This window comes from Delphinus delphis, chromosome 14 (assembly GCF_949987515.2).
Source record: "Delphinus delphis chromosome 14, mDelDel1.2, whole genome shotgun sequence".
NCBI lineage: Eukaryota > Metazoa > Chordata > Mammalia > Artiodactyla > Delphinidae > Delphinus > Delphinus delphis.
Window position 1 is genome coordinate 39,713,613 of NC_082696.1, and position 25,947 is coordinate 39,739,559.

General features: G+C 36.0%; 1 protein-coding gene across 4 annotated transcripts in view; it reads left to right on the top strand.

Moving 5' to 3' along the window:
* The window catches only part of TBC1D32 (TBC1 domain family member 32), a 179,804-nt gene that overhangs the window by 88,426 nt on the left and 65,431 nt on the right, over positions 1-25,947 (top strand). For all 4 annotated transcript variants that reach the window (XM_060030026.1, XM_060030027.1, XM_060030028.1 and 1 more), the window contains 4 exons: positions 2,260-2,348; positions 17,774-17,896; positions 19,218-19,326; positions 20,075-20,171. In XM_060030026.1, coding sequence (XP_059886009.1) covers positions 2,260-2,348; positions 17,774-17,896; positions 19,218-19,326; positions 20,075-20,171 — 418 coding nt within the window. The remainder of the gene's footprint in view (positions 1-2,259; positions 2,349-17,773; positions 17,897-19,217; positions 19,327-20,074; positions 20,172-25,947) is intronic.

Here is a 25,947-nt window from a genome sequence, read left to right on the forward strand (position 1 = left end):
GTATAGGAGTATTGGCATTATGGTTGACATATTCCTCACCCTTCACTTGGCCCTTTCTTAAGTAAAAGGGATCAGATAGCACAAACACAGCCATTGGGACAATTGTAAACAGAATAGGCACTCAAACATATATTGATTTATAGAGAATGCATATTCCTCTTTGTTTTTCCAGTCGTGGTTTCATTCTGGCTTACTAGATTACTGAACATATTCCCAAGCTAGACAATATGCTTTTAAAAAAGCACAGAGTTTCAGACTCCTTTTTGAGTCCCAAGCCTTACTTGCAGTAACTTATTTCTCAGAAGCTGTTGCTTAATTTAGGAAACTGATTGCCTTATTGACACATTGTAGTGCTTACAAACTGAATTTCTCCATAAGGTGGGCTTCCCGGGAGTTTACTTCCCTAAGTGGTGATCCATCAGTGTAATCCCCTTTGAAGAAGAATTTATTTACTGTAACATTTGTTCTCTGAAAATGCATTATCATTGATAGATAGCTGCTATTAGCTTGTTGGTAATACATTCTCTACCTTGTATTCTTACAGTATCTAGTACTTAGATTCAGAACTAGAACTTTGGAGTCACAAGGTGTCATGTACTGTTTTGAAATGAGTGTCCAGCTACGTAGCAGCCAACAAGGACAGATTGTTTAAGATAGCAATCTTTTCATTCTTCATTGTTAGGCAGTTTATTTAATATTTGCTGATTGTAAACTCTTTGTGCTAATATTATTTACACATTTTACAAGACGTTTGTAGAATGGTAAATGCATTCCTAAGTGTTCCATGTAAAGTTTCAGTTGGTAAGCATACAAAATCCAGTTTTTCCTGTGTCTTGTTTAGTATTTTTCAGATGTGATTTTTAGATCCATTATTTCCTCCTCCTTACAGTCTTATTTCCTGGCCTCTTACGTATTTGATATGTTTGTACTATCATCTACATAGACCTCAGAAAATATTATGTGACTTTATTCCCTAGAATAACCATTCCTCTTTTGCCCTGTTGGTTACAGAAATACCTTGAATTTAAACTCGTGGAAAGTAACAAGTTTCTTGATCAGGAAAATGATCAATGAGAGAGACAAGTATTTGCTATGAATAAATTTCTTAGGCCTGAACCCAAAGATATGCACAAAAGCGAGGTCTTATAGAAAGAAAGCCTTTTAGAGAATGCTCAAAATTTTGTGATAGGCTTAAATTGTCAGTGCTTGGGACAATTGATGGCACCTAGGCATCAGGTTCTCTCTGTACTTGCATCAGTGATTTTTAAGCATGGTTACCCATTGCAACAACTGTGGGAAGCTTTTACAAGGATGTTAATGCCAGAATCATACCCCAGGGATAGTGACTTAATTGCTTTGGGATAGAGCTTGGACAGCTATTACACTTACTTTTTTTTTTTTTTTCTTTTGGCTGTGTTGGGTCTTTGCTGTGCATGGGCTTTCTCTAGTTGCAGCGAGCGGGGGCTACTCTTCGTTGCGGTGCCCGGGCTTCTCATTGTGGTGGCTTCTCTTGTTGTGGAGCATGGGCTCTAGGCGCACGGGCTTCAGTAGTTGTTGCATGCAGGCTCAGATGTGGCTCGCGGGCTCTAGAGAGCAGGCTCAGTAGTTGTGGCACACGGGCTCAGTAGTTGTGGCTCACGGGCTCTAGAGCGCAGGCTCGGTAGTTGTGGTGCACGGGCTTTGTTGCTCCGTGACATGTGGGATCTTCCCGGACCAGGGCTCGAACCCGTGTCCCCTGCATTGGCAGGCAGATTCTTAACTACTGCGCTGCCAGGGAGGCCCTATATTTACTCTTTAAGTTCTCTAGGTGATTGCAGTGTTTGCTCAGGGTTGGAAACCACTGCTTTACATGAGCAGAGAATATCTATTAACAAAATCTCAAATAATTCCTAGATAAAACTATTTAAATCCACTGTTCATGCTTCAGATTTTTAGAGTTCATATTTGTTTTTCAAGGTAGTTTACATTTTTAGCAGTTTAAACAGTATTTAACTGGCTGCAATAAGCAGCTTTGGCTAAACATTTGATTCATTTCAGGAATGTTTACACGTCTTGATGCTCATACCACACCCAGACCAATTAATTCAGAATCTCTAGGGGTGAGATTTAGGCTTAATTAAAAAAATGTTTTTTGAAACAGCTCCCTACATTCAAATGCAAAGCCGAGTTTGAGAACCACAAATCTAAATAAATATTTGTTGATTTGATTTTCTTTAAATGGTTTCAGCCAAGAACAGTCTAACTCAGTCTCTTTTACAGGATATTATTGACAGACTTATAATTTTGAATTCTGAAGCCAAGATTCGTTCTTTATTCAGCTATGAACAATCACACATCTTTGGTCTAAGGTAAGATGCTGAATTTCACTTGATGTTTTCTTATTGCAAAAACAGTTAAGGATATGTTCTATATCCTTTAAAAAAGTATTTAAAATAAGCTAATTTTTAAAGCATGTTTAAATGTAATTTGTCTTCCTGTAATATTACAAAGTAAATTATAGTCACTAGATTTTTACGTTTACATATAGTCACTCGGTTTTTAGGTTCTGTACTATCACAGTGTATTTCACTTTTGCTCGATTCATTAGAGGCATTCTGTGGACTATTCAGTTTACTCAGGAGTCAACTGGGGCTTCCCTGGATTGGTGTTGGATTGGACTCCTGCCATAATGTAGTCTTGAAAGAGGCCTAGAAATGGATGATTTATCTTGCCCAAATGTTGCTCCTCAATGTTAATCATACTCTTTAACCCAAGGTTTAAATCTTTTCTGGTTGAATTTATATTCCTTAACATTTAAAAGCAGCTGAATTAAAGAAAATTTTTACTTTCATAGGTTCATGATTTCCTTTCTACTAGCAAAGTAACTTTTAAAAGTATGAGGGGGAGGGTGTCAGTGAGAATGTTCTACCTAAGAAATAAAGCAATTACTTTTCTAAAATTAGATTTCTCTAATGGTAGTGTATATTATAAGTCTTAAGCCTTTTTTTTTACATTCATTAATAGCTGAGTTTCATTTTTGGATTTATAGTTCAAAGAAGGTAGGAAAAAAAGCTGCAGCTATTATAGTTCTTTGTGGTGGTATGCTCTTTATCTCAAAACGTACTTTCACATTAAATTTTAACTTTCTGTGAATAGCATCAGATAATCATATAGCAAGCAGTGATGAGGAATTCTGGGGAAAACCTATCAGTAGAATCTCCTTTTGCATAGCAAGTATGTTTCTGAGTATTCTAATTATAGAACATAGATTTTGGTCTCTTGTTATTAATATGTTGAGTAAATTTTTTTTTCTGTATGTTTTCTTTCTTTTGTAGAGTAATATTTTCTTTTGGTGTTCTTCTGGCAAAATATTTAGCAGTAGGATTTTAAGTCATGTAAAAAGCAATCCAAGAAGTAAAATGCTCCTGGGAATAAAATATATTAATTTGCATAGTGTATGCTTTCTCATAATGTCTAAATGGAAACTAGAAAATTTGCCATCCCATTGTAGATACCTATAATAGCCGTGCAATATAGTGGTCAGCAACATGGACTCTGGAGTCAGTCTACCTACTGTTTACTAGTTTTGTGAAGTGAGATCTCAGTTACCCATCTGTAAAATGGAGGATAACTATATACTTTTCCTCACAGAGTTACCATGAGACTTACATATGAAAAATTAGAAGGGCTTATAGCAGTGCTTGGCACATAGCAAGCACTATAAAAATGTTAGTAATAGATATAAAGTAGCAGTACTTCGTTTCTTTATATCTCTCTACTTGCTGTATACGGTTTTTGAGTTTTACTTAGGAAATAAATTGACTTCATTTTTTCAGTATCTCAGTAGTCTTCCACATCTGCCAAGAAATGTGCTGTTTACAATATCAGCATTCAGACAAAGAAAATGACAAAACCACTTTTTGAGGAAAAGTTTGTATTTTAATTTTATGTGTCTTTTAACAGATTTTTCTTTGACAAGAAATTTCATGGTATTTTGAAGTCCATTCTTATAATACTCAGTTGTATTTTTAAGTTATGCATCTCAAGTTAACTTTCATTTTTTAAATGAAACTTTCACTTTTCTATGAAAGTTTACTTTCATTTTTAAATGAAACTTTCATTTGTCTATGAAAGTTTACTTTCATTTGTCTACTGTTTCAGTCTAGCATTGGTCACTGAGGTCCAGTGGTGATAATTTAAATCATAGCTTAGTATTATATAAATCTCATGTTTCTATGTATTTCAGATTTTTGCCTGTATCATTTTCTTTCACTCCCACAATTTTTTGTTTTTAATTGTACCGTTCCCTCCCAGTAAGTCATCTCATTAATGTGTTTGATTTCTACATTTAGCATTGCTTTGTTCCATTCACTTTATTTTTTTTCCCCTTGCTTCAGAAATCTAGACTAGCATGATGGTAAGTTTGATACAATTTCTTTAGGTTTACCACAGCTCTTAGATGAGGCTAATTTGGGGCTTAAGGAAATGTGGATTTTCACATTCAACAGCATCACATTCTATTTAAGTTTCTGAATTTTTATTTGCCAAGATCTTCTTACAAATCTTATATTGTAAATGACTAATATACAAGAAGCTTGCTCCTTTGATTAGCCCTCCTATCCTCTTTGTTTCCACTTCCAACCTGTCCTTTTCTACTACTGGTATCAGTGTGCAGACATGCCTTCACATGTCCCATTTTACAATGAAATGAAACAAAACACACGCACGGAGAAACTCCTTGACATCACATCTCTCTGCAGTCACTGTCGTATTTCTCTGCCTCTTGCAGCAAAATGTATCTATACGAACTGTCCCTACTTGCTCACCTCTGCTTACTCCTCAGCCCCCTTAGATTTGACACTGACTTTACAGTTCTGTCAGAACTGCACATCCTACTCATCTCAAGGTCACTTATAACTTTTATGCTGATGAATCTAGTGGATTCTTCTCTTGATTCTCATCTTACTGTAAGTAACATTTGACATAATGGGCCATTTCTATGTGAAAGTTCTTTTAGCTTCTGTGATACCACATACTCCTATGGCTGCAGTTTCTCCTCCTTTTCATTCTCTAAGCAACCTCTGAATGTTCAAATACTCAGGGCTTGGTCCTGGGTCCACTTTTTTTCTTTACACGCTGCCCCTAGTTCATCCACTTACTCCTTTGCCTTTAAGTATCATCTGTATGCCAACGGATGCCCCAATTTATATCCCCAATCTAAACTATCATTCTGAGCTACCAGACTCATAATATATGACTGCATCCTGATATCTCAATTCATACATTTCTCAGATATCACAAACTTGTCTAAAATTGAACTGTTGGGTCTTCTCCCACAAAAACAAAACAAATCTTTCATTTCCATCTTATTAAGTGGCCCAACTATCTATTTAGTTGTTCAATATTGAGTCATCTTAACTTTCTTTCTTTGTGTTTCAAACAATAATTTGTCTTTATTATAAAGAAATTAACCAATGCAGGAAATTAAATACAGTAAATTAAATGAAATTCCTCCTAACTCTGAAAGTGATATTATTAACACTGAGGAAAATCATTCTAGATGTCTTATATGCATATACAGACAGAAGAATAGCTATATGGAAATATTTTATAAAAATGGAATCATAATATGGTTGCTATTTTAAATTCTAAATGAATTTTATAGAAAAGGAAAAGAAACCCTAGTGAAACAGAAGGAATTGCTGAATTTCAAATAGCTGTTTTTTCACTCCAGAGGTAATTATTTCCCCAGCATTTCCTAGAGCTTAAGAACAAAGATTATATAAAACACTTCAAGTGGTTTGAGCATTATAATTCACTTTTAGACAGTATGCTCTGTGCTACATGTGGGAGATGTAATAATGTGTAAATGTGATGTGGTTCTCATTCTCTTTAACTTGGCTACCTAGTGAGGAATTGGATTTTAAGATAATGAAAAATGTGAGGTAATTAATGCAGAAGAGAACAGCATCTTTTTTTTTTTTTTTTTTTGCGGTACGCGGACCTCTCACTGTTGTGGCCTCTCCTGTTGCGGAGCACAGGCTCCGGACGCACAGGCTCAGTAGTTGTGGCTCACGGGCCTAGCCACTCCGCGGCATGTAGGATCTTCCCGGACTGGGGCACGAACCTGTGTCCCCTGCATCGGCAGGTGGACTCTCAACCACTGTGCCACCAGGGAAGCCCGAGAATAGCATCTTTATAAAGCTCTCCATCTTCCCATTTTAAACAACTGGCAATTCCAGACTCTATTATGGGCCTGTCAAGGAGCTCCAGAATATCTCCACCTTTCCTGTGTATAATATTTTCCACCTTACTCAGCCTGAACTAATGCTCTGAGTAAGTTAGACTTACCTCCCTCAAGCACAGTGTTTATTATTGCCTCTATACCTGTTTGTCTTGAATATTGTCTTCACTTTTGCTGTCTTTGTACAGATTTGGATCATCCTTCAAGGAAAAGCTTGCTTCATGAATTACTTTCTCCATGACTTATTATAAGAACACTCTGATAATTTTCCTGAATGTCCTTTGCCTTTTCTGTCATTCACACATTCTTAATTTTATTTCTGTCTCTGACTAAAACTTAAACTTCCCAAGGGAGTATCATTTTCTTTTACTTTCATGTCCACCACATTGCCAAGTACTTTTTGGTTATTTGTTTAACATTCATTTGCTAAATCTGTTGATTAAAAACAGTTGCCTAGAAACTTTTTTAAAGAAAGTTGTACATTTATTATATGCTGCGTGCAAATTATTTTCTTGAACACCTGTCTTTTAAGGGCACTAATTAAGGCGCAATGAGGTTTTTGTCCTCGATAATTTGAGCTATAATTAACATGACGTATTAATTTCAGGTGTGTAACATAATGAGTTGATACTTGTATGTATTGTGAAACGGTCACCACAAAAGTCTAGTTAAGATCATCATCACACATAGTTACAGGAATCTCTTCTTGTGATGAGAACTTTTAAGATTTACTGTCTTAGCAGCTTTCAAATACGGAATACACTCTTCATCCATTTTGTGCCCCCCCCCCCCCGCCGCCCTTGGCAATCACCAGTTTGTTCTCTGTATCTGAGTTATTTGGTTTTTTTAAAATAACATGCTTATATACTATGTCTTGATTTTTGAAATTTAGATTTGATCTCTTTTTTGAATACTTTTAAAATTTTTATTTATTTATTTGGCTGCGTTGGGTCTTAGTTGCAACACTTGGAATCTTTGTTGCTGCGTGTGGGATCTTTGTCGCTGCGTGTGGGATCTTTGCCGCAGCATGCGGGCTCTTTAGTTGCGGCATGTGAACTCTTAGTTATGACATGTGGGATCTTGTTCCCTGACCAGGGATCAAACCTGGGCCCCCTGCCTTGGGAATGTGGAGTCTTAGCCACTGGACCACCAGAGAAGTTCCTGATCTCCTGTCTTAAAGAATTTCGAGTCTTAGGACTTAGGTTTCCTCTGCTCTCCCTCTCTCCCTGCTCTATAGTTTCATCACAATCTTGATTAAATCACTATTGAAAGTTTACATTATTGTGTCTATATAAATATTATTCATTTATGGACCAAGTAGTATACTATGACTATTTCCTTTTTCCTACTTTATTTTTTCTGAAGTGAACAATTGCATGGCTTTTTCCTATTTGCTTCATTTTCTGTGTATCTACTAATGTATTTCCAGACTGTCCTAAAAAAAAAAATACACTACGTCTGCTGCTGCATAACACTTGTGTAGTGCTCATTATATCCCAGGTACTGATATTAGTTTCACATTTAAATCTCTTAATTTTAGAACCACCCTATCAAATAGGTACTCTAATTAGCTTCATTTTTTAAAATGACTCAGCTGAGCCACAGAAGTTAAGCCTTTTAAGATGACACACCTAGTAATTAATGAAGCTGGTATTTGGACCCAGATGGTCTGGTTCCAGAGAATATAATGCCTGACCCATACATTGCATTGTTTTACAACAGGCGTCCCCAACCCCTGGTACCGGTCTGTGGCCTGTTAGGAACAGGGGATGAGCAGTGAGCGAGCCAAACTTCATCTGTATTTACAGCTGCTCCCCATCACGCGTATTACCACCTGAGCTCCGCCTCCTGTCAGATCAGCGGCAGCATTAGATTCTTATGGGAGCTCAAACTGTACTGTGAACTGTGCATGTGAGGGATCTAGGTTGCGTGCTCCTTATGAGACTCTAATGCCTGAGGCGATCTGAGGCGGTGATGCTAGTGCTGGGGAGCGGCTGCAAATACAGATTATCATTAGCAGAGAGGTTTGACTGCACAGAGACCATAATAAATCAATTGCTTGCAGACTCATATCAAAACCCTGTCAGTGAGTGGCAAGTGAAAACAAGCTCTTGGCTCCCACTGATTCTGCATTATGATGAGTTGTATAATTATTTCATTATATATTACAATGTAATAATAACAGAAATAAAGTGCACAGTAAATGTAATGCTCTTGAATCATCCTGAAACCATTCTCCCCCACACCCCAGTCCATAGAAAAATTTTCTTCCACGAAACCGGTCCCTGGTGCCAAAAAGGTTGGGGACTGCTGTTTTGCAACATAAATGTCAAGGGCCTTATAACCATTCTGTCCAATTATATTTTATAGTCTCAAGGTTTTTACATTCTTGAAGGCAGGGACCATATCCTGTTCATATTTGTGAATAATAAACTAAAGGACATCAGGTAATATTTTATCTTTTTTTCTTATATCACATGTGTTTGTACTGGAGGATCTTTTAGCCTTATAGCTCAGCCTTCCTGGGATTTCCCTTCACCGTCATCCTGGGAATTGCTTCTTCTCTCTTCTGATTTGGATTCTCTTTTACCTGGGATTTAATTTCCTATTTCTTGGCTTACTCCCATGTTTTGATGGAGATAACTTTTTCAGAAAGGATTGGGGGATGGAGATATCCACAATATAATGTCGGGAGCTACAAAACAAATGGGTAAGTTGTAACTGATTTAGTAGGTCAGCAAAGCTAAAAGTAAATTGGCAGGGAATGCCCAGAAGCAACTTTTTATCACAGTATTCTAGAAACACTAGGAATTAGAGACACCACTGAAAATGGAGATGAAAATAGAGGATTAGGTGTGAAAGTCTAAGATTTTCAATAATAGGATTAGTTCAAATTATAAGATTTAGATATGCCCTCACATTCTCTCAATTCCTACCCACTCAGCCTAGGTTACTGTTCTTCCCAACTTCGGCAGAACATTGGAGGTTTACCTTCTGGAAATCGTGAATCAGAGACAAGTGCAGCTAAGGGAAGCGGTATTGTGTTGAAAAAGACTAAATGTTATTATCTGTCAGTTCAAGAGATATATTATCATTCAATTTCCTCTCCTCCCCAAATTTGTTTTTCTTAGCATTAATAAGGCATTATTTTTCCATCTGCTTAGTTTTTCCCTATGTATCTACCAGTAATATATCTCAAGACTTTTTCTGCAAAAGCATAATAATAATAATGTCAAATATGACAGTGCTTACTGTGTGTCAGGTATTATTCTAAGCACTTGGAGGATTGGTTTAAGAAGATTGGTGGAAGAGGTATATAGATGATCCTCTGAGAATACACTCAGATTGAGGGAGTATTTTTGACTCATGTCAATGCTCTGATCTCTCCTTCTGCAAAAGAGGTAAAATAATCCCTTTTGTTTGTCAGCCTCTTTCCTCAGCTACCCTAGTGCTTACTCAGCTGGGCTTATGAGCAAGTAGACATGGTGGCAGGGGCTAGACATTGTTTATCAAATAAGGATCAAAAAACAGGAATATTTATTTAACAAAGAGAACATGGATTTGCTCCAAAATGTTAGGAGACCATGTGTGTATCTTGTATTGCCCCTTGCTAGAAGCTCCGTATAGTATCTAATCAGCCATTAAGTTTGAACATTGAATCTGCTGGATTAAAGGCTCAAGTGATAGAGTTTCTAGATTTGGAGCCTGCCTCAGATCTTATTCTAGCCTCTAGGTCACATAAAATTGATAGTTAGAGGTTACTTGATATAAATCAGAGAAGCATACCGAAATATTGTAGGTGTTGCTTCTAAAACTCACAGAGGCTAAAATCATGCATTATGTCACTTCCTTGGTGGTAAATAGTATAAGATTTAATAATATATCATGTATATTACATGTGATATCTTGACATTCTAGGGCACTAGAACTCAGAAACTTCACTGAGATGCCATTGAAATGTCCCAGTTTTTTGGATCTCTCACTCTCTGGCACACCTATTTTTTTTTTTTTTTTTTTTTTTAACTAAAACATGTAGAATGCCAGATACTTCCTTTTCACCTAGGTCCAGTTAACATATCATCGGTAGAGTAGTTTTTCATGATGACCTGAGGGATGATAGGACAGTCAAGGCTGCCCTGGACTAAATTTTGTTAAAATGAAAGATGTGTTACTGTCCATGTTGGGTGAAAGCAGACTGCTCCTGGTATTCACATTGGCCAAATTAGCAGTATCTTCTCAGTTAGAGGCTTTGTTAATTTACTCTCCTAAGGAGACTTCATCCTGATTATGTCTTTTGTTACATATAATTAACAGATACACTAAGGCAGGAAACATGTGCAGACTGAGCAATGCAGTATAAAGTGTCTAATAAAGATAGGGACTTAGCCTTCAGTGCCTGAGGTGAGATGAGAAAGCTGTTATTAGATGTCATCAATAAACCTGACTCAAATAAGGCAGTACGTTTTTTGTTTTTTTTTTTTTTGCGGTACGCGGGCCTCTCACTGTTGTGGCCTCTCCCGTTGCGGAGCACAGGCTCCGGATGCGCAGGCTCAGTGGCCATGGCTCACGGGCCCAGCCGCTCCGCAGCATGTGGGATCTTCCCGGAACGGGGCATGAACCCGCGTCCCCTGCATCGACAGGCAACTCTCAACCACTGCGCCACCAGGGAAGCCCAGGCAGTAGATCTGATTGAATATCAACACAGGTATACAAATTCTTTCATGGAGTTACTACAGGGGCCTGGATCCTTTCCCACTTTAAATAGTCATGTCATGCCTCCAAAAGCTTTGCTGCAGGCAGACAAACTCTTATGTCTTCACCACCTTCAAACAGCAACACCATATCCCTGAGTGCTAGACTGTTTGGGTTCCTGGGAACCATAAGGCTATAATAGTGTCTGTAATATTTGCACATTGCTTAGGATTGTATGAAATAGAGAATGAACAGCTAAGGTCTGTGATTACTGTCTGTCTTTGGTGTACAGAAACTTCTCTTATTTTGATGAAAGTAACCTATAACACCTAACAACCTGAGGGGGTTTGTGCCTGGGGTAGTTAGACTCCATCTAATTCTGTGTTCTGAGAGAGAGATACCCATACATATTCACAAACACTTTGAAATTTCTTCTGTGAAACTTACCGTTGATATCTTTATATTAACTTTATTTTTAATACTTTATCTGTCCATAAAAAACTGAAAATATACCATTAAAGCACTTATCCAATAATGAATTTGGATTCATCTTGGATAATTGTTGATTTTCTTTGGAATACTTCTTGATATAACTAACTTTATGTTTGAAATAAGCAGCAGATTTTTTTCTTAACTTCGGGAAATTTGGGTTGGGGCCAACAAAACTTAAACTTCACAATTTGTTACTTGTAAGCCTAATAATATGTAAGTTTTGAGACATGTTTTTATGGTCACTTTTCAAAAATTAATGGATATAAAATAATCTGCACACAACACTCCAATTCACTTTGTAAACCTAGCCTCATGGTTAGGCTAAAAAGATGGTCTTACTCAACTGGCTTTTTCTTCCATGTTTACTGTAGCTGCTAGCTTATACAAATATGCTGATATAATTAATGAAACATTAAGATCTGTTTATTAGATGATTACATGATTGAGTAGTAAATGGCACTCATTGTTATCAAGGCTTTTATGCATAATTATTAAAGTATGCATTGTTTTATTGGTGTTTTCGATTTGTTCATTTATTGCACACATGTTCATATTTCTTATAGATATAATGCTATACTTTTTCCCATTATCCACCCAAGCATGACACAAGTTTTTTATGAAATATTAAAAATATAAGTCCTGCATAAAATATAAACATAAATTTAGCAAAGTGTTGTAGAATAAATGTCTACATAAAATCCCAGTCAAGTAAACAAAGAGAACTTACTAGTACTATGCATTTGTTGATCATGACTGCCTCCCATCTCCCTAATGGGTAACCACTATTCTGACTTTTATGGTATTTACTACTTTATTTTATATTTTTACTACTTAGTTATGTATTTCCAAAAAAATACATTTAATTTTGTTGCTTTTTGGGCTTTATTTTAGTGGTAGCATAGACTGTATACTCTGTGACATCTGACCTCTTATATGTAGCATTATGTTTCTAAGGTCAATACTCATTGCTATATGATATTCCATAGCATGAGTATACTGTGTTTTGTTTATATATTATGCTACTAGCAGACGTTTGAGATACTTATAGTTCTCTAGTTTTGGCTATTATAAACAACTACACGTGGAACATTAGCTACGTATCTCTGTGTGCATATATATACATAATTTTTTTGTGTGTTACAGAAAAGGTATCGAAATATTCAAAGGTATGTTTTTGAACTTCCTATTCTATTCAGTTGGATTTTGTTCATCCTTGTACAAATATTAGATTCTGTTAATTACTATAGCTTTATAATATGTTACAATAATTGATAGGGTGATTGTTCCCACTTGGTTCTTTTCCAAAAATATCGTGGCTACTTCTAGTCCTTTTTTTTCCATACAAATTTTAGAATCATCTTGTCACACAAACCAGCCCACTGGGATTTTAATTATCCTTGGATTGAATCTACAGATAAATAGTGAGTGAACTGATATCTTTATACTGAGTTTTCCAATCTGTAAACATTGTATATATCTCCATTTTATTTAAGTATTCTCTAATTACTCTCATTAGGACATTGGGGTTTTTTTCATAGGTCTTATATTTCTTTTGTTAGTTTAATATTTGTAGCCTTATGTTCCCCAGTATATACTACAGTATGTGGCAATATCACCCAGTGGTTTGAGAGCATGGACTCTGGAACCACATCATCAAAGTGATTTTAGACAAGATTCGTAACCTCTCTATGCCTCCATTTCTTCGTATGTGAAATGGAGACAGTAACTCTACCTTCCTTGGAGTTATTGTGAGACTAAATATGTCACATAAATTTAGGACGTGGTAAGCACTATATCTGAGATAAATGTCTGAGACTGTATAGATATACCAATTATTAATTCATTTAACTATTCTCCTTTAAATGCTTTTAGGTTGTTAGTGGAGCCATTTTGTTGAACTCTTACCACAAACTTTGTGGCTTAAAACATCACACACTTACCTCAGTTTCTCTCTACTTGGTTCTCTCTGCTTGGTTCCTTGTTCATAGTCTTACAAGGCTACAATCAAGGTGTCAGATGGGGCTGTGATCTCTTTTGAAGCTCAATCAGGAAAGTATCTGTTTCCAAACTCACAGATTTTTGGCAGAATGTAGTTCCTTATGGTTTTAGGACTGAAGGTCATATTTTCTTGCTGCTTAGAGGCTAGAGGCCTTGCAGCTTTGTTAATTGAAGTCTGCCCTCAATTCTTAGAGGCTACCTGTAGTTCCTTGCCACGTGGTTTCTCCAGTATGGCTGCTTGCTTCTTCAAAGCCAGCAGAGTAGAGAGACTCCAGCGAGAATGGCATACTGTTCTTCAAACATGCCAGTCATGCTCTCAGCCTTCAGTCCCTTGCTCAAGCTGTTTGCTCTGCCTTGGAACGTTTATCCCTCAGATAGCTCCATGGCTTGTTTCTTCATTTCTTTTAGGTCTTTACCCAGGTGTCACCTTCTTGCCGAGGTCTTTCCTAACTACCTTATTTGAAATTGCGTACAGTGATCTATCCCCACTGCTCTCTTGTTACAACTCCTTATTCACTTCCCTGCTTTAGTTGTATCCATGCTGTGTTTTTGTTGTTGTTGTTGTTCACTGTCCCCCTCCTCTAGTATTTAGCATTCCATAAAGACTGGGATTTTTGTGCATGTGTGTTCAGTGAGGTATCCTTGGCACTTAAAACAGTAATAGGCACTTAGTAGGTATTCAACCAATATTTCTTAAAATCAAGTAAATTGAATTTTATGTCATGGGGAAGGGTAGTTTCCAAATAAACAGTTTTATCATCTTCTGATAATGAACATCATTATTTCCTTTCAGATAGCATTCCTCTTTTTCTTATCTTTTTTGCATTGGCTTAAACTTCTAAAACAATGCTAAATAATGGACAGTTTTGCTGTTTTCATGACCTTAATGGGAATGCTATTTTTTGGAGGACAGGGAGTAGAGAGTGGATGTTGAATCTTAGATTAAGTAGCTTTCAAGCATCTGGTCAGATGATTATATATTTTCTATTACATATAGATGTCATGAATTATATCAGGAGATGTTTCAATATTAAACTATCCTTTTCTTCCTGGAATGAACGGTGCTTGATCACAGTATGCTATTCTTTTAATTTACTGCTGGATCAAATTTGCTAACCTTACATTATTCCTAGTATTTGTAGGATTTTAAAAGTCTTACATCGTTTGTTAAAGTTTCTATTTACTCATTCCCTAATGAGAATTCAGTCCAGGCATGGATCTGCTTTCAGAGCTACTCTAATTCACCTTGGATCGTCTAATTGTCCATCTAGAGTCTATAGACTCCTCTTTTCAAATCATAAACTAGAGGATGTTGAGGTTATTTTCATTACCTGTTCACTGATTTAGTAACCTAAAGAAAGTAGAAAGGTTACTAGGTCCTCCCTAAACCTTTATAACTTAAAGCCTTATTACCTAGTTGGTGACAACTTGATCCTTCTTATTTTTCTAACAAAACATCTGAAGTCATCCTTGGTATCTTTCTTCTTTTTGCTCCACATATTCCGTCCACCAGGAAATTCTATCTGCCTTTGACATATTTTAAATTCCTCTATATATTTGCATCTGTTTGAATTTTCTTTTGCTTATTCATGCCATTACTACACTTTTAAAATTTTCACAGCTTTGTAATGTGTGTTACTATCTGGTGTTAGACCTCCTCCCAGTATTGCTTCATTGTCCTGCTGGTATTGAATGTTGCTGTGGGTATATCTGAGAACAGCTTGATTCCCTTCCCCCCAACCCCAACTCTGTTAGTGACTTACCTTTTCCCCTGGATACCCCAGTGGTTCTTTCTCTAAGGCTAATAGCTCTGTCTCAATGTTGACTCTTTTGGTTCAGTTTACCCTGGACATGCTGTCATGGTTGCTTTTCTCGTGGAATTTGAGTAGTATCTCTAAAGATGTATCCTGTTAGGTTATTTCTGTTTTCTCTTCAAGAAATCAGTAGTTTAAATTCTTTATTTTCATTATGTTTTTCACACTCTCATTCTGTTCCCCGTATCATTTATTGTGCTTTTAGCAGCATCTGTTCTTTTTTGCTATTTCTAATTGTGCATTAATTTCTGTGACACTTTTGTTCTTCTGCTTCTTTCCTTAGCTCTGCCAGTTCATGTTTTATCTTTTCTGGTTGTTTTGCTGTTTTTTCCCTGTGCTTATTCAGCTCTACTTTGTGCAAAGAGCTTATTGGAGACTACTGCTTTATTAAACTTTTCAGTTGAGAGATAATTGCAATATAATACTCTGTAAGTTATACAACCTGTTGATACATTTATATAACTTAAAGAATTCACGGACAATTATTTGGTCATAGTTTTGGAGTGTATAATGGCTGCCCTGTGTGTTTGTATTTGCCATCTGCTCATCCTGTTATTTCCTCCTTTTTCTTGGAGCACCTTTTTATGCGTCCTGTGGTATTTGTTTTTGGAGGAGTGTGAGTTCTTTCATCATCAGCTGTTTACATGAGGCTCGTGTTGAAGAGAAGTTATGGTCATGTTCCCAGTTAGTTGAACTTTTTCTGTGGGCCTGAGTTTTCGGTCTGTGTATGTTTTTGTGTTGTCCCTGCCAATCTCACTATGCATGTAGTCAGTTTTAATTATTAATAATTGTCTCTATAACCTGTAACCAATAACTAATAATTGATTTGTCTGTGACTCCATGTTCTACCTTGTTTCTTCTATTACTACGAACCATAATAGGACCAGGGATCTTCCTGCCTCTGTCTCGTGCATCCTGTTTCCACTATTGTAAACAGAGTTTCATCTGAGTATACTCCTCATTTCTGAAAATTTTGTTTTTATGAATTTTTTTGAGAAATTAATTGTTGTTTTTCATGGGCAGCCATGACATCCTTTCTCAGTTTCTTTCCTTCCCATAGTGGTCTTTGCCCAATTTTGATTGCCCTTGACTGTCCTTCAGCTCATTTTGTGGCTAAACATTTTTATGATCTTTTCCTTCCTTCTCAATCCTTGGGGTTATTTCTAGGCTGAGAAAAGGGAAATACCAACTTACACTACCATCTTTAAACTAGAAGTCTAAGTATTCTTTTCATTTTATCTAGCACAAATGTTCTTACTTTTATAAACTAAGTATGGAACATTTCTCTAAATTGATAGTAGATTTTCCCTTAGTTTTGGATAAATTTGGTTATTTTAGCCAGGTTCTGGGGAGTGATATTGAATTGCCATTTTTGACTGTTAAATGCATCCACCAAACATTTTTCTATTTATGGATGCTATTGACTAGATAAAACATGTGATTGCACCAAAATTCAAAAACTGTAAAAGATATACTGTGAGCAGTATATTCCCTTCAGTCTGTCAGATTCCAACCACCCCCCCCCCCCACCCAGCCCAGCTAGCAACTCTTACCAGTTTCTTTTTTGTCTTTAGAGAGGGATTCTACGTAGAAACAAATATGTACTTAAATATGTATTCAAATGTTTCTCCATTTTGGTTCAAATGCTACCACTATGCACGTCTTGTGCCTCTTCTTTTTTACTTAACATACCTTGGAGATAGTTCCTGTGTGACTCAAAATGCATTCTCACAGTTTTTGGTTGAATCATGATCAAAACAAAATCTTCACATTCATTTTATTTTTCTTTTAATTTATAACTTCCTTTATCCCCTCTTTTTTTATGAACATTTTTTTTCCAGAAGAAATATATAATGTGTAGTATTCTCCAAATTCTGGTTTTTGTGTTGACTGTTTCCCTCTTGTGGCGTCTTTTTACATATTTCTCTGAGCCTTGTATCAGTATAAACTGATAATGAGATATCTAGGATTGGCTAGTTTCAGGCTCTGTTTTTTTGGCAAGAATATTTTGTAGATGGTACACTCACTGTGCATCCTCTTGCATCACAATAGAAGCCTCATGATTTCTACTTTTAGTAATGTTAAGATAGATCATTGTGTTTTGGTGTTCTCAGCTTTATCTGACAATTATAAAGTTAGCCATTGACATTTCACCTAATAAATATTTCCTGGATTGGTAGCAAGATGATTCTGTCATTCCTTCTGTATTTAATTGAGTAAAAAGTGGTGGCAATTTGTAGTTTTTATAGATTTGCTAATGTTCCCTAATTAATTTTTAAATTAAGTATCAGTTGAGAATAAAATTTATTATTCCTAGATTTAGATAAATTTTTAAACTAGATTAGAAATAACCCATGGTCTTTAAATGATATTTCAATTAGAAAATTTTTTGAGGTCAATTATTCAAAATGATTAAAAATATATCTGAAATAACTACATGATTTTTCTTACAAAATTTTTATTTCCATGTCTCTTGGTTTGAGACACCAAGAAAGTTTCTAAACTTTTAGGATATATTTTTGAAAATCTACTTTTATTGTTCCTTTTTATTTAGGTTATTAAGTGTGGTATGCTGTGATCTAGACACTCTTCTCCTATTGGAGGCTCAGTATCAAGTATCTGAAATGTTACTAAATGCTCAAGAAGAAAATACCTTAGAGACCTCTGACAGTCACAGGTAAAAAAAAATAATAATAATAAAATAATTAAGAGACAATAACAGCTTTCTTTACAGATGTTCTGTTGAGGCAGTAATTTTCTGTACAGTTTATTTAATGTTTTTCCATTATCTGAATTCAGTAGATTTAAATAAGAGTAAAAGGCAATAAAGCATAAATGTCACAGTTAAAAAGATTGTAGACAATGTTCTTGGAGACAGCTTACAGAGTACTACTTTCTAAGTTTCTGTTTAGTTTTTTGTTTTTTAATTAAGTCCTAACTTTACTAAGTTGTATCAGCTTTAAATTCAGACTCATGTGAAAGATGACCCATTAAACAAAATGTTTGATTTTTGTGTCCCTTATAGAGGCAATTTTTACTTCATTCTCTTAATTATGTTAGTTCATAGTTATAAATTCTGATTATTGCAAAACGAGGTTATGGTAATATCTTGAAAACTTTTTTCTATTAATATGTCATACTTACCATTACCTTGATTCGGTTGACATATCTTGAACACACATTCAATAGCTGGCATTGTTTTTGTGTCTGTAATTTAAAGTGTGCCTCCACTCTAGCTAGACCTTGGAAAAATAGTACAGAATACCAGGCCACATTACTGAATACTCTAGGTTTGATATAGAAGGATAGTATTAACAGCTGCAGGAAGTGTGGAGGATACAAAGTGAAGAATTTGAATTAAGTCACTGGGTCTAGAACTTAAGGGAACTTTGGCTAAGAATGTGGTTTCCCTGGTGACACAGTGGTTAAGAATCTGCCTGCCAATGTAGGAGATATGGGTTTGAACCGTGGTCCGGGAAGATCCCACATGCCACGGAGCAACTAAGCCCATGTGCCACAACTAGTGAACCTGCATGCCACAACTACTGAAGCCTGCACGCCTAGAGCCTATGCTCCACAACAAGAGAAGCCACGGCAATGAGAAGCCCACGCAAGGCAGAGTAGCCCCGGCTCTCTACAACTAGAGAGAAAGCCTGTGCACAGCAACAAAGACCCAACGCAGCCAAAAATAAATAAAATGAATAAATTTTAAAATGTGATAGAGTTGGTGTGGAAATAATGCACATCTTAATCCCATTTCTTTATAACATGTGACATTTATCAAGGAAATATTCTTAATCTCATTCATCTCATTATATGAATTATATCTCCAATTCTTTGCTCTGTAGCTAAGAAAGCTGTAAGATAAAAAGTGAATTTATTTTTCAGACTCTTCTATAGAAATTGTATTGCTTTTTTCTTCTACTTTCCACTGACATGATCTTAAAATAAAATCATATTCAATTAAGGCAGTAACAGTTGATATATTTATTTTTCAGAGATTTTATAATTGATAGCTTATCAGTGGAGAGAAATCATGTTCTTGTTAGAATAAATCTTATTGGGGGGCCAATGGAACGAATTTTGCCTCCAAGGATACTAGAGAAGGTAAGTGGGGTAAAGAGGAGGGGGGAATGTTTTTCTGACATTTTGAAGCAAGGTAGCCAGCTCAAGTGACAATAAACAACTTCTGAATATCCACATCACAGAATTGAACTTTTGTCACTAGAAAAACTTTAGGATGCAAGTAAACACTTTCTAATGAAAATAGCATTCTTCAAGGCAAGGTGTCTTGAGTGGTAGTTTGTGTTGCAGAGTAGGATATTCTTTTATTAAAAACTTGTCATTTTCCTTGTGTGTCTTTGAACACATATTAAAATTTTTTCACTTTTAATATCTTTCCCCTTCATGATACCTGATTTTTATTAGATGACTAATTCTTATTGTGTTTCATTGGCTATATTGAGTACCTCTCGTTTCATCAGTATCCATAGAGTTTGGTTTTCTCTTGAAGGGTTTTTTTGTTATTTTTACTGTTGTTTGTTGTTATATTAAGTACTTCACTCCAAGAATGGTGAGCTAGAAATGATTGACAGCATAAGAGAAATAGTTTTGTGAGCAGTCTAGTTGCTACACCAAGTTATCATATTTGTCTTTAGTACTTATTTAATGTTGTTTCTATATTTCATTTTAGTTAGTATCCATTAGAGTGTTGAATTATAATGTCAGATAACTTTTGGTTAGTTATGCTACAACTCTGGAATTTATGAAACAAAAGCCAATTTAAGTGATATTTCAGAAGGTCTTAAAATTTAATATTAAACTACTTCCTAAAGTCATCTGTCTTCTTTTTTAGGGTGATGATCCATATCCTTGGCCAATGTTTTCATCATACCCTTTACCAAACTGCTATTTGTCAGACAGTGTTACGAGAAATGCTGATCTAAAACAAGGTAAAACATTTACCATCAAGTGCCATGTTTTACTGCTTTTTATTTTTGTTATACTTTGAAAAAAGATAAAGTATTATGAAGGGAGATTAATACTATTTTTCATTCAGCTCATATACCTGAATCCATATATGTCTGTTTCTTTGTAAGTTTTCATGATTTCACATGTTCCTTACTAAATGAATATTTGTATGATGCTGAATAGTTCTTATCAGAACTATTTTTTTTGCTTTAAAAAAGGGAATTAGTGATTTTTGATGAATTAATTCTCGATACGTAGAACTTTATTCCACAGATTAATATTTTTTAATATCTGTGTGCCATACGTAAGTCCTGTGTGCTCAGCACTTAAAACATAAATGTTATATAAATATAATAAAATAAAAATTCTGATATTTATGACCTTTTAGGGAATACATTCAAGTAATTAGACAATTGTATGGTAGTACCGTGTGATAGGAACTAAATATATAGAAAAATGTGTAGCCTGCTAGGGTAGCACATAAGCGGATGCTCTTCCAAAGAGCACTGAGTTTAAAGTGAGACGTGAAGTCGGTGTTTTCTGGGTATTAGAAGAGCGTTTTTGACAGAGGAAACAGCAGTGAGACTAAAAGGAGCAAATTATATTAAGAAACATGAGTAGTTCAAGGATGTATGAGATTTGGACTGTGAGGACAAGAGTGACCAGAGATAAGTCTTAGGCAGGTAAGCCAAGTTCAGCCGTAAGACCAGGGTACCTCAAGTTCAGGTATTTAGACTTTATCATAAGAGCAATAAAACTTCAAGCAGTTTTTAGACTTGAGAATTCTAAGATGAAATATGAAGATTTTAAACCATTAATTAGAGAAGTTAAATCTTAGTATCAACATGATCTCCTTGTACTATCAAACTTGCATTGGAAAGAAATAACGTATATAATTCATTTCATGTAGGTTAGATTCCACAGAGTGGTTGTTGAAAAATAAGAAATTTTTCTTCTGTGTGAGGCTTCATAAGCCACTTACTTTTCCCAGTGTTTACTTGCCTTAAATCAATCAATAGAGGCCATCAATTGATACATGTTTTTATTTCTATCCAGTGTTTAAGATATACACTATGTATCTCACAATTGCATGGAGACAAATTTCTATTTGTTTTCTGTCTACCTAGGTTAGGGAAAGAGAATGTGAGGGATTTTTTAAAGTTTTTAATATTTGTCTTTTTAATACACTTTTAAAATTTTGCCGTATGTTTTCCTCGTGTGACCTAATTCAGAGATGTGGGAGCAATATTATGTATTTTTCAAGAAGAAACTCTTAAAAGAATATCATTTTGGACTCTTACCACTGACTTGCATCTTTCAGTGAACCCAGTCTTTTATGTCTTCCTCTCCTACTTTCAGTCTTTTTAATCAGTCTTTATATTTTGTCATTCTGTCTTTAGGTTTCATTATGTATTCGCCTCCTCATTCCTTTATTCAACATGTTTCTTGAGTGCTGATTATCAGGTACTTCACTAAGCACCGGATATAAGATGATGTATAGCATATGATCTATTCTTCGTGCCTCAAGCATTCAGCCCTTTTCCTTGTTACCATATAGCATCATTACCTTTGCTAAATTTCGCTTGGAAACAAATATATCTTTTCTTTTGAACAGCAAATTCATTCATTGTCAGTCTTACTTTGTGACTGCCATATTAGATAGTTTGTTTCTTCAAAGTATAATAGTTTGATAAAAAATATATGCTTTATTTTAAAATGACCAAGGCAGACAAATCAGAAAGTAAGATTAAATGGATAGTTCCCTGAGAAGGAAAAAAAAAAAAAAAATCGATTCCTAGGAATCAGTGCTCAGAGGAGTATAATTTTTTTCCCTGCTCTACTCTTATAAGTGATTTAGAAAAGGGAGTAATAATAGCTTATCTGTCTAGCCCAGAAGATAACTGCAGAATGGTTATTAACCTCTGTAAGCCTGTAATGCTGCCAGGCAGTCATGTAGTGTGTCCACAGGTCCATTTACTCTCCTAGTCTCCTAGATGACTGTTTTCAAATATTCTCTTTCATCAAACCTTCCTAACCTCTTCCCAGTCTTTCCTATCAGATGATAACTCTGTTTCCTTTTTTTTTTAAACTGAGGAAATAGAAACAGTCAGCTTCCATGTGCTCCTGATACATGTCAGCTCACTCGGCTGCATCTGTGCCAATTTAGATTTCGTATTACTATGAATATAACTGCAAATGTTAATTACAAAGTCCAGTTTCTCCATTTGTGCCCTGCATTCCATCCTCTTTTTTGCAAAGATACTGCTTTTAACAGTTCTCCCTTTTTCTTTATTGCTTTTTTTGTGGGTGGGGGTTGGGTGTGGATCTCCACTATAGCTTTCCTACAGGCCAGCAAGCATGCTGTTAATTTTTCCATATTTAAAATATCTTCTTTTGAATTTACTTTCCCCTCTCTACAATCCCATTTCTGTCCTCCTCCTGCAAAATTCCTTGAAGGAGTTGTCTAATCTTAATATTGTAGTTATTCTCTTTCCATGCTCTCTTGAATCCACTTGAAAGCTAATCAGGCTTTCACTCTTACCATTCTACCATGATTAAATCGACAGGTCAGATCTCATCCTCATCCTACTACACCCAGCATTAAAACTTAAAATGTTTGGGGCTTCCCTGGTGGCGCAATGGTTGAGAGCCCACCTGCCGATGCAGGGGATGCGGGTTCCTGCCCCGGTCTGGGAGGATCCCACATGCGGCGGAGCAGCTGGGCCCGTGAGCCATGGCCGCTGAGCCTGCGCGTCCGGAGCCTGTGCTCCGCAACGGGAGAGGACACAACAGTGAGAGGCCCGTGTACCGCAAAAAAAAAAAAAAACAAATAAAACTTAAAATGTTTGATGCCTCTCTTTTTTGAAATTTTCTTATTTGGCTTTCAGAAAGTACATTATCTAATTTTCTTCCCCCCTGCTGCATTTCTGGCAAATTCTTCATCTCTTTTGTTGGATCTTTCACATCTCTCCAACCTCTAAACTTTGGAGTGCCCCAGGTCTCGGTTCTTTTTTTTTTTTGTCTGTACTTATTCTTTTGGGGATTTTGTCTAGTCTCATGACTAAGATACCGTCCAGTACACTCTGATTTATATCTTAAACCCGTATTTCTACTTGACTGTGTACTCATATCAGTTTACTTGACATCTTTACTAGGACGGTTAATAAACATATCAAATTTAACACGTCTGAGATAAATTTCTGATACTTGGTATTCTTCCTCATTTCAAAAAGGACAACTTTATGCTTCCAGTTCTTTAGGCAATAAACCTGAAGGTTTTCTTTGACTCCTTCTGTCTTCATAACCCCACATCTAATGTGTCAGCAAATGCTCTTGATCCTTCATATCGGAAATAAAACCACTTTTCACTCATCTACTACCACCCTCGTCTCTCACCTGTATTATTGTAGTAACCTGTTCAGTTTGTTTCCAACACAGCAGCCACAGGAATGGCTACTGAAATGTGGGTTGGATCATTTAACTCCTCTACTTGAAACCCTCTCATGACTCCACTATAGCCTACAAGGCCCAACTCATTTGTGCCTGCCTTTCTGTCACATGTTCTGTTTTAATTTAGTACAATTTCAATTTTCTTTATTTAACTTCATATTTTCCCACCATATTGGACAGCAACTTCTAGCTGCCTTTCTGTTTGTACCTAAAACACAAGTGTTTGAATAAGACATTATTCTCAATTTAACAGCAGTACCTAATACTTCCTCCTAATAGTGGTCCTGGCATTATTGTGGTTCTTGTTAAGCAGGAGAGAATGATCTAGGTACCAGTCAGTGGATAGCCAAAGAGGTACCTCAGGAAGCGATTTTGCATAGGTACGTACTGAGTCAAATATGAATCAAATATATGTCGTTCTGGTATTGCCGATGTATCACTCACCCTATACTCGTAGAAGAATGGCAGAAAATGGGAGAGGAAATCAGAAGCACATCTGATTTTGATAGTACGTAAGAGAATACAGTGATGATATCTCTGTAACCTCAGTGAGAATAATGGAGCCAAACGTATTTCTAGCAGATACAAGTCTAAATTGAAAGTAATGTTCCTGGTTAAACTGTTCAATGTTAAACATTAATTATGCATTTAAAAATACTGTTTAAGCAGGCTTCCCTGGTGGCGCAGTGGTTGAGAGTCCGCCTGCCGATGCGGGGGATGCAGGTTCATGCCCCGGTCCGGGAGGATCCCACATGCCACGGAGTGGCTGGGCCCGTGAGCCATGGCCGCTGGGCATGTGCATCCAGAGCCTGTGCTCCGCGAAGGGAGAGGCCACAACAGTGAGAGGCCCGCGTACCGCAAAAAAAAAAAAAAAAAAAAAAAAAAATACTGTTTAAGCAATACTTTAAGATACAAATAGCTATTTTAAAAGCAAGTGTTCATATACTTGCTTTTTAGATTTAGAGGTAATAATTCACTGATTCTGATAGGTGTTATTCTAGTCATTTGCACTTCAATATTTGGGATATCATTTCATCGTTGTGGAAAAAATATCACTGTAGTTGTGTGCACATGGTGACATTCACCTAATTTGTCTCCCAGCTTCTAGATTTATCCTTCTTGCTACACTTAGCATTTCCTCATCTGTTAAATTGCCTCTTGTTAGTTCCTTGGCATCAGTGTTAGCTATTAGATGATTTATCTTCATCTGTGAATAAGAATCTTGAGACATCATTTGGTTCAGTTATTTTTCTTTGTATTCATTTTTAGGGTCACCATATTAAAATGTAAAAGCCCTTAAAAGCTGATTAATATTATTTATGTACATATGTCATATATGTGAACATACCTAAATCATCATACATAAAAATCTATTCCAAAATATCATCTCTCTGATATCTGAGAGTTGAGAAAAGTAGGAAGAAATGTGTTAGTATGGTAACTTATTGTTCCTGTGCAGAAGATAAGAAAGAGGGAAGGGGAGTCGGAGAAAGAAGAGTTTGTATGGTGGTTAAAACCAAGTACCTGTTAGCATGCACTACTAGAGATTAACTCATAATTCCTTTCCCATACGAAGCAGGAAGATTGTGAGATAGCAATCTGTTTTGTTTTGTTTTTGTTTTCCTAAGCTAAAATTAGATCTCCCAGGAGTTATAACATCCCTAGCCACTAGTATATGTTCCATTTTGATGTGTTCAGGATGGGTACTTCTTTCTCTAAGGAGGAAGGGAAATTCAGTACTTCCATACTGGGAAATAAAAATAGCTTGAGGAGTTGGATAGTGTACTCTGGGTATTGAAAGCATCAGAGAGAAATATCTTAATAAAATGAAAAATAAGCTCTTCTTACTTCCCTTTCTAGCATCTTCCATTCACTTTATTTTTTATTTTATAATGTTTATTCAGGCTGAATTATAAAAATCAGCAGTCTAGATTATGCCTGTATCCTATATACCTTACTACTGTAGAATTTCTATCTTTATCAAGAAACTGTTTGGAAATATATTTACTTCGTTGGGGCTGGTGTCTTCAAAGTGGAGAGTAAGTTGGTGGTGGTGGTGGGTTTTGTTTGTTTTTTGTTTGTTTTGTTTTTTTTGTTGGTGGTCATTGCCTATGTGTTTCTAGTATTCCTAACAGGGCCAACAGAGTAGCAGCAGCACAGCAATAACTCACAAGGTTACTGACTGCCAGGCCATTGGCAATGATTGCTATTCTTTGATCTTAGAAATTCACATGGCTGCTCATTGAAAGCCTCAAACATATTAGTAACTCCTGATGTAAGTAAACTTGAATGTTCCAAGAACTCCTC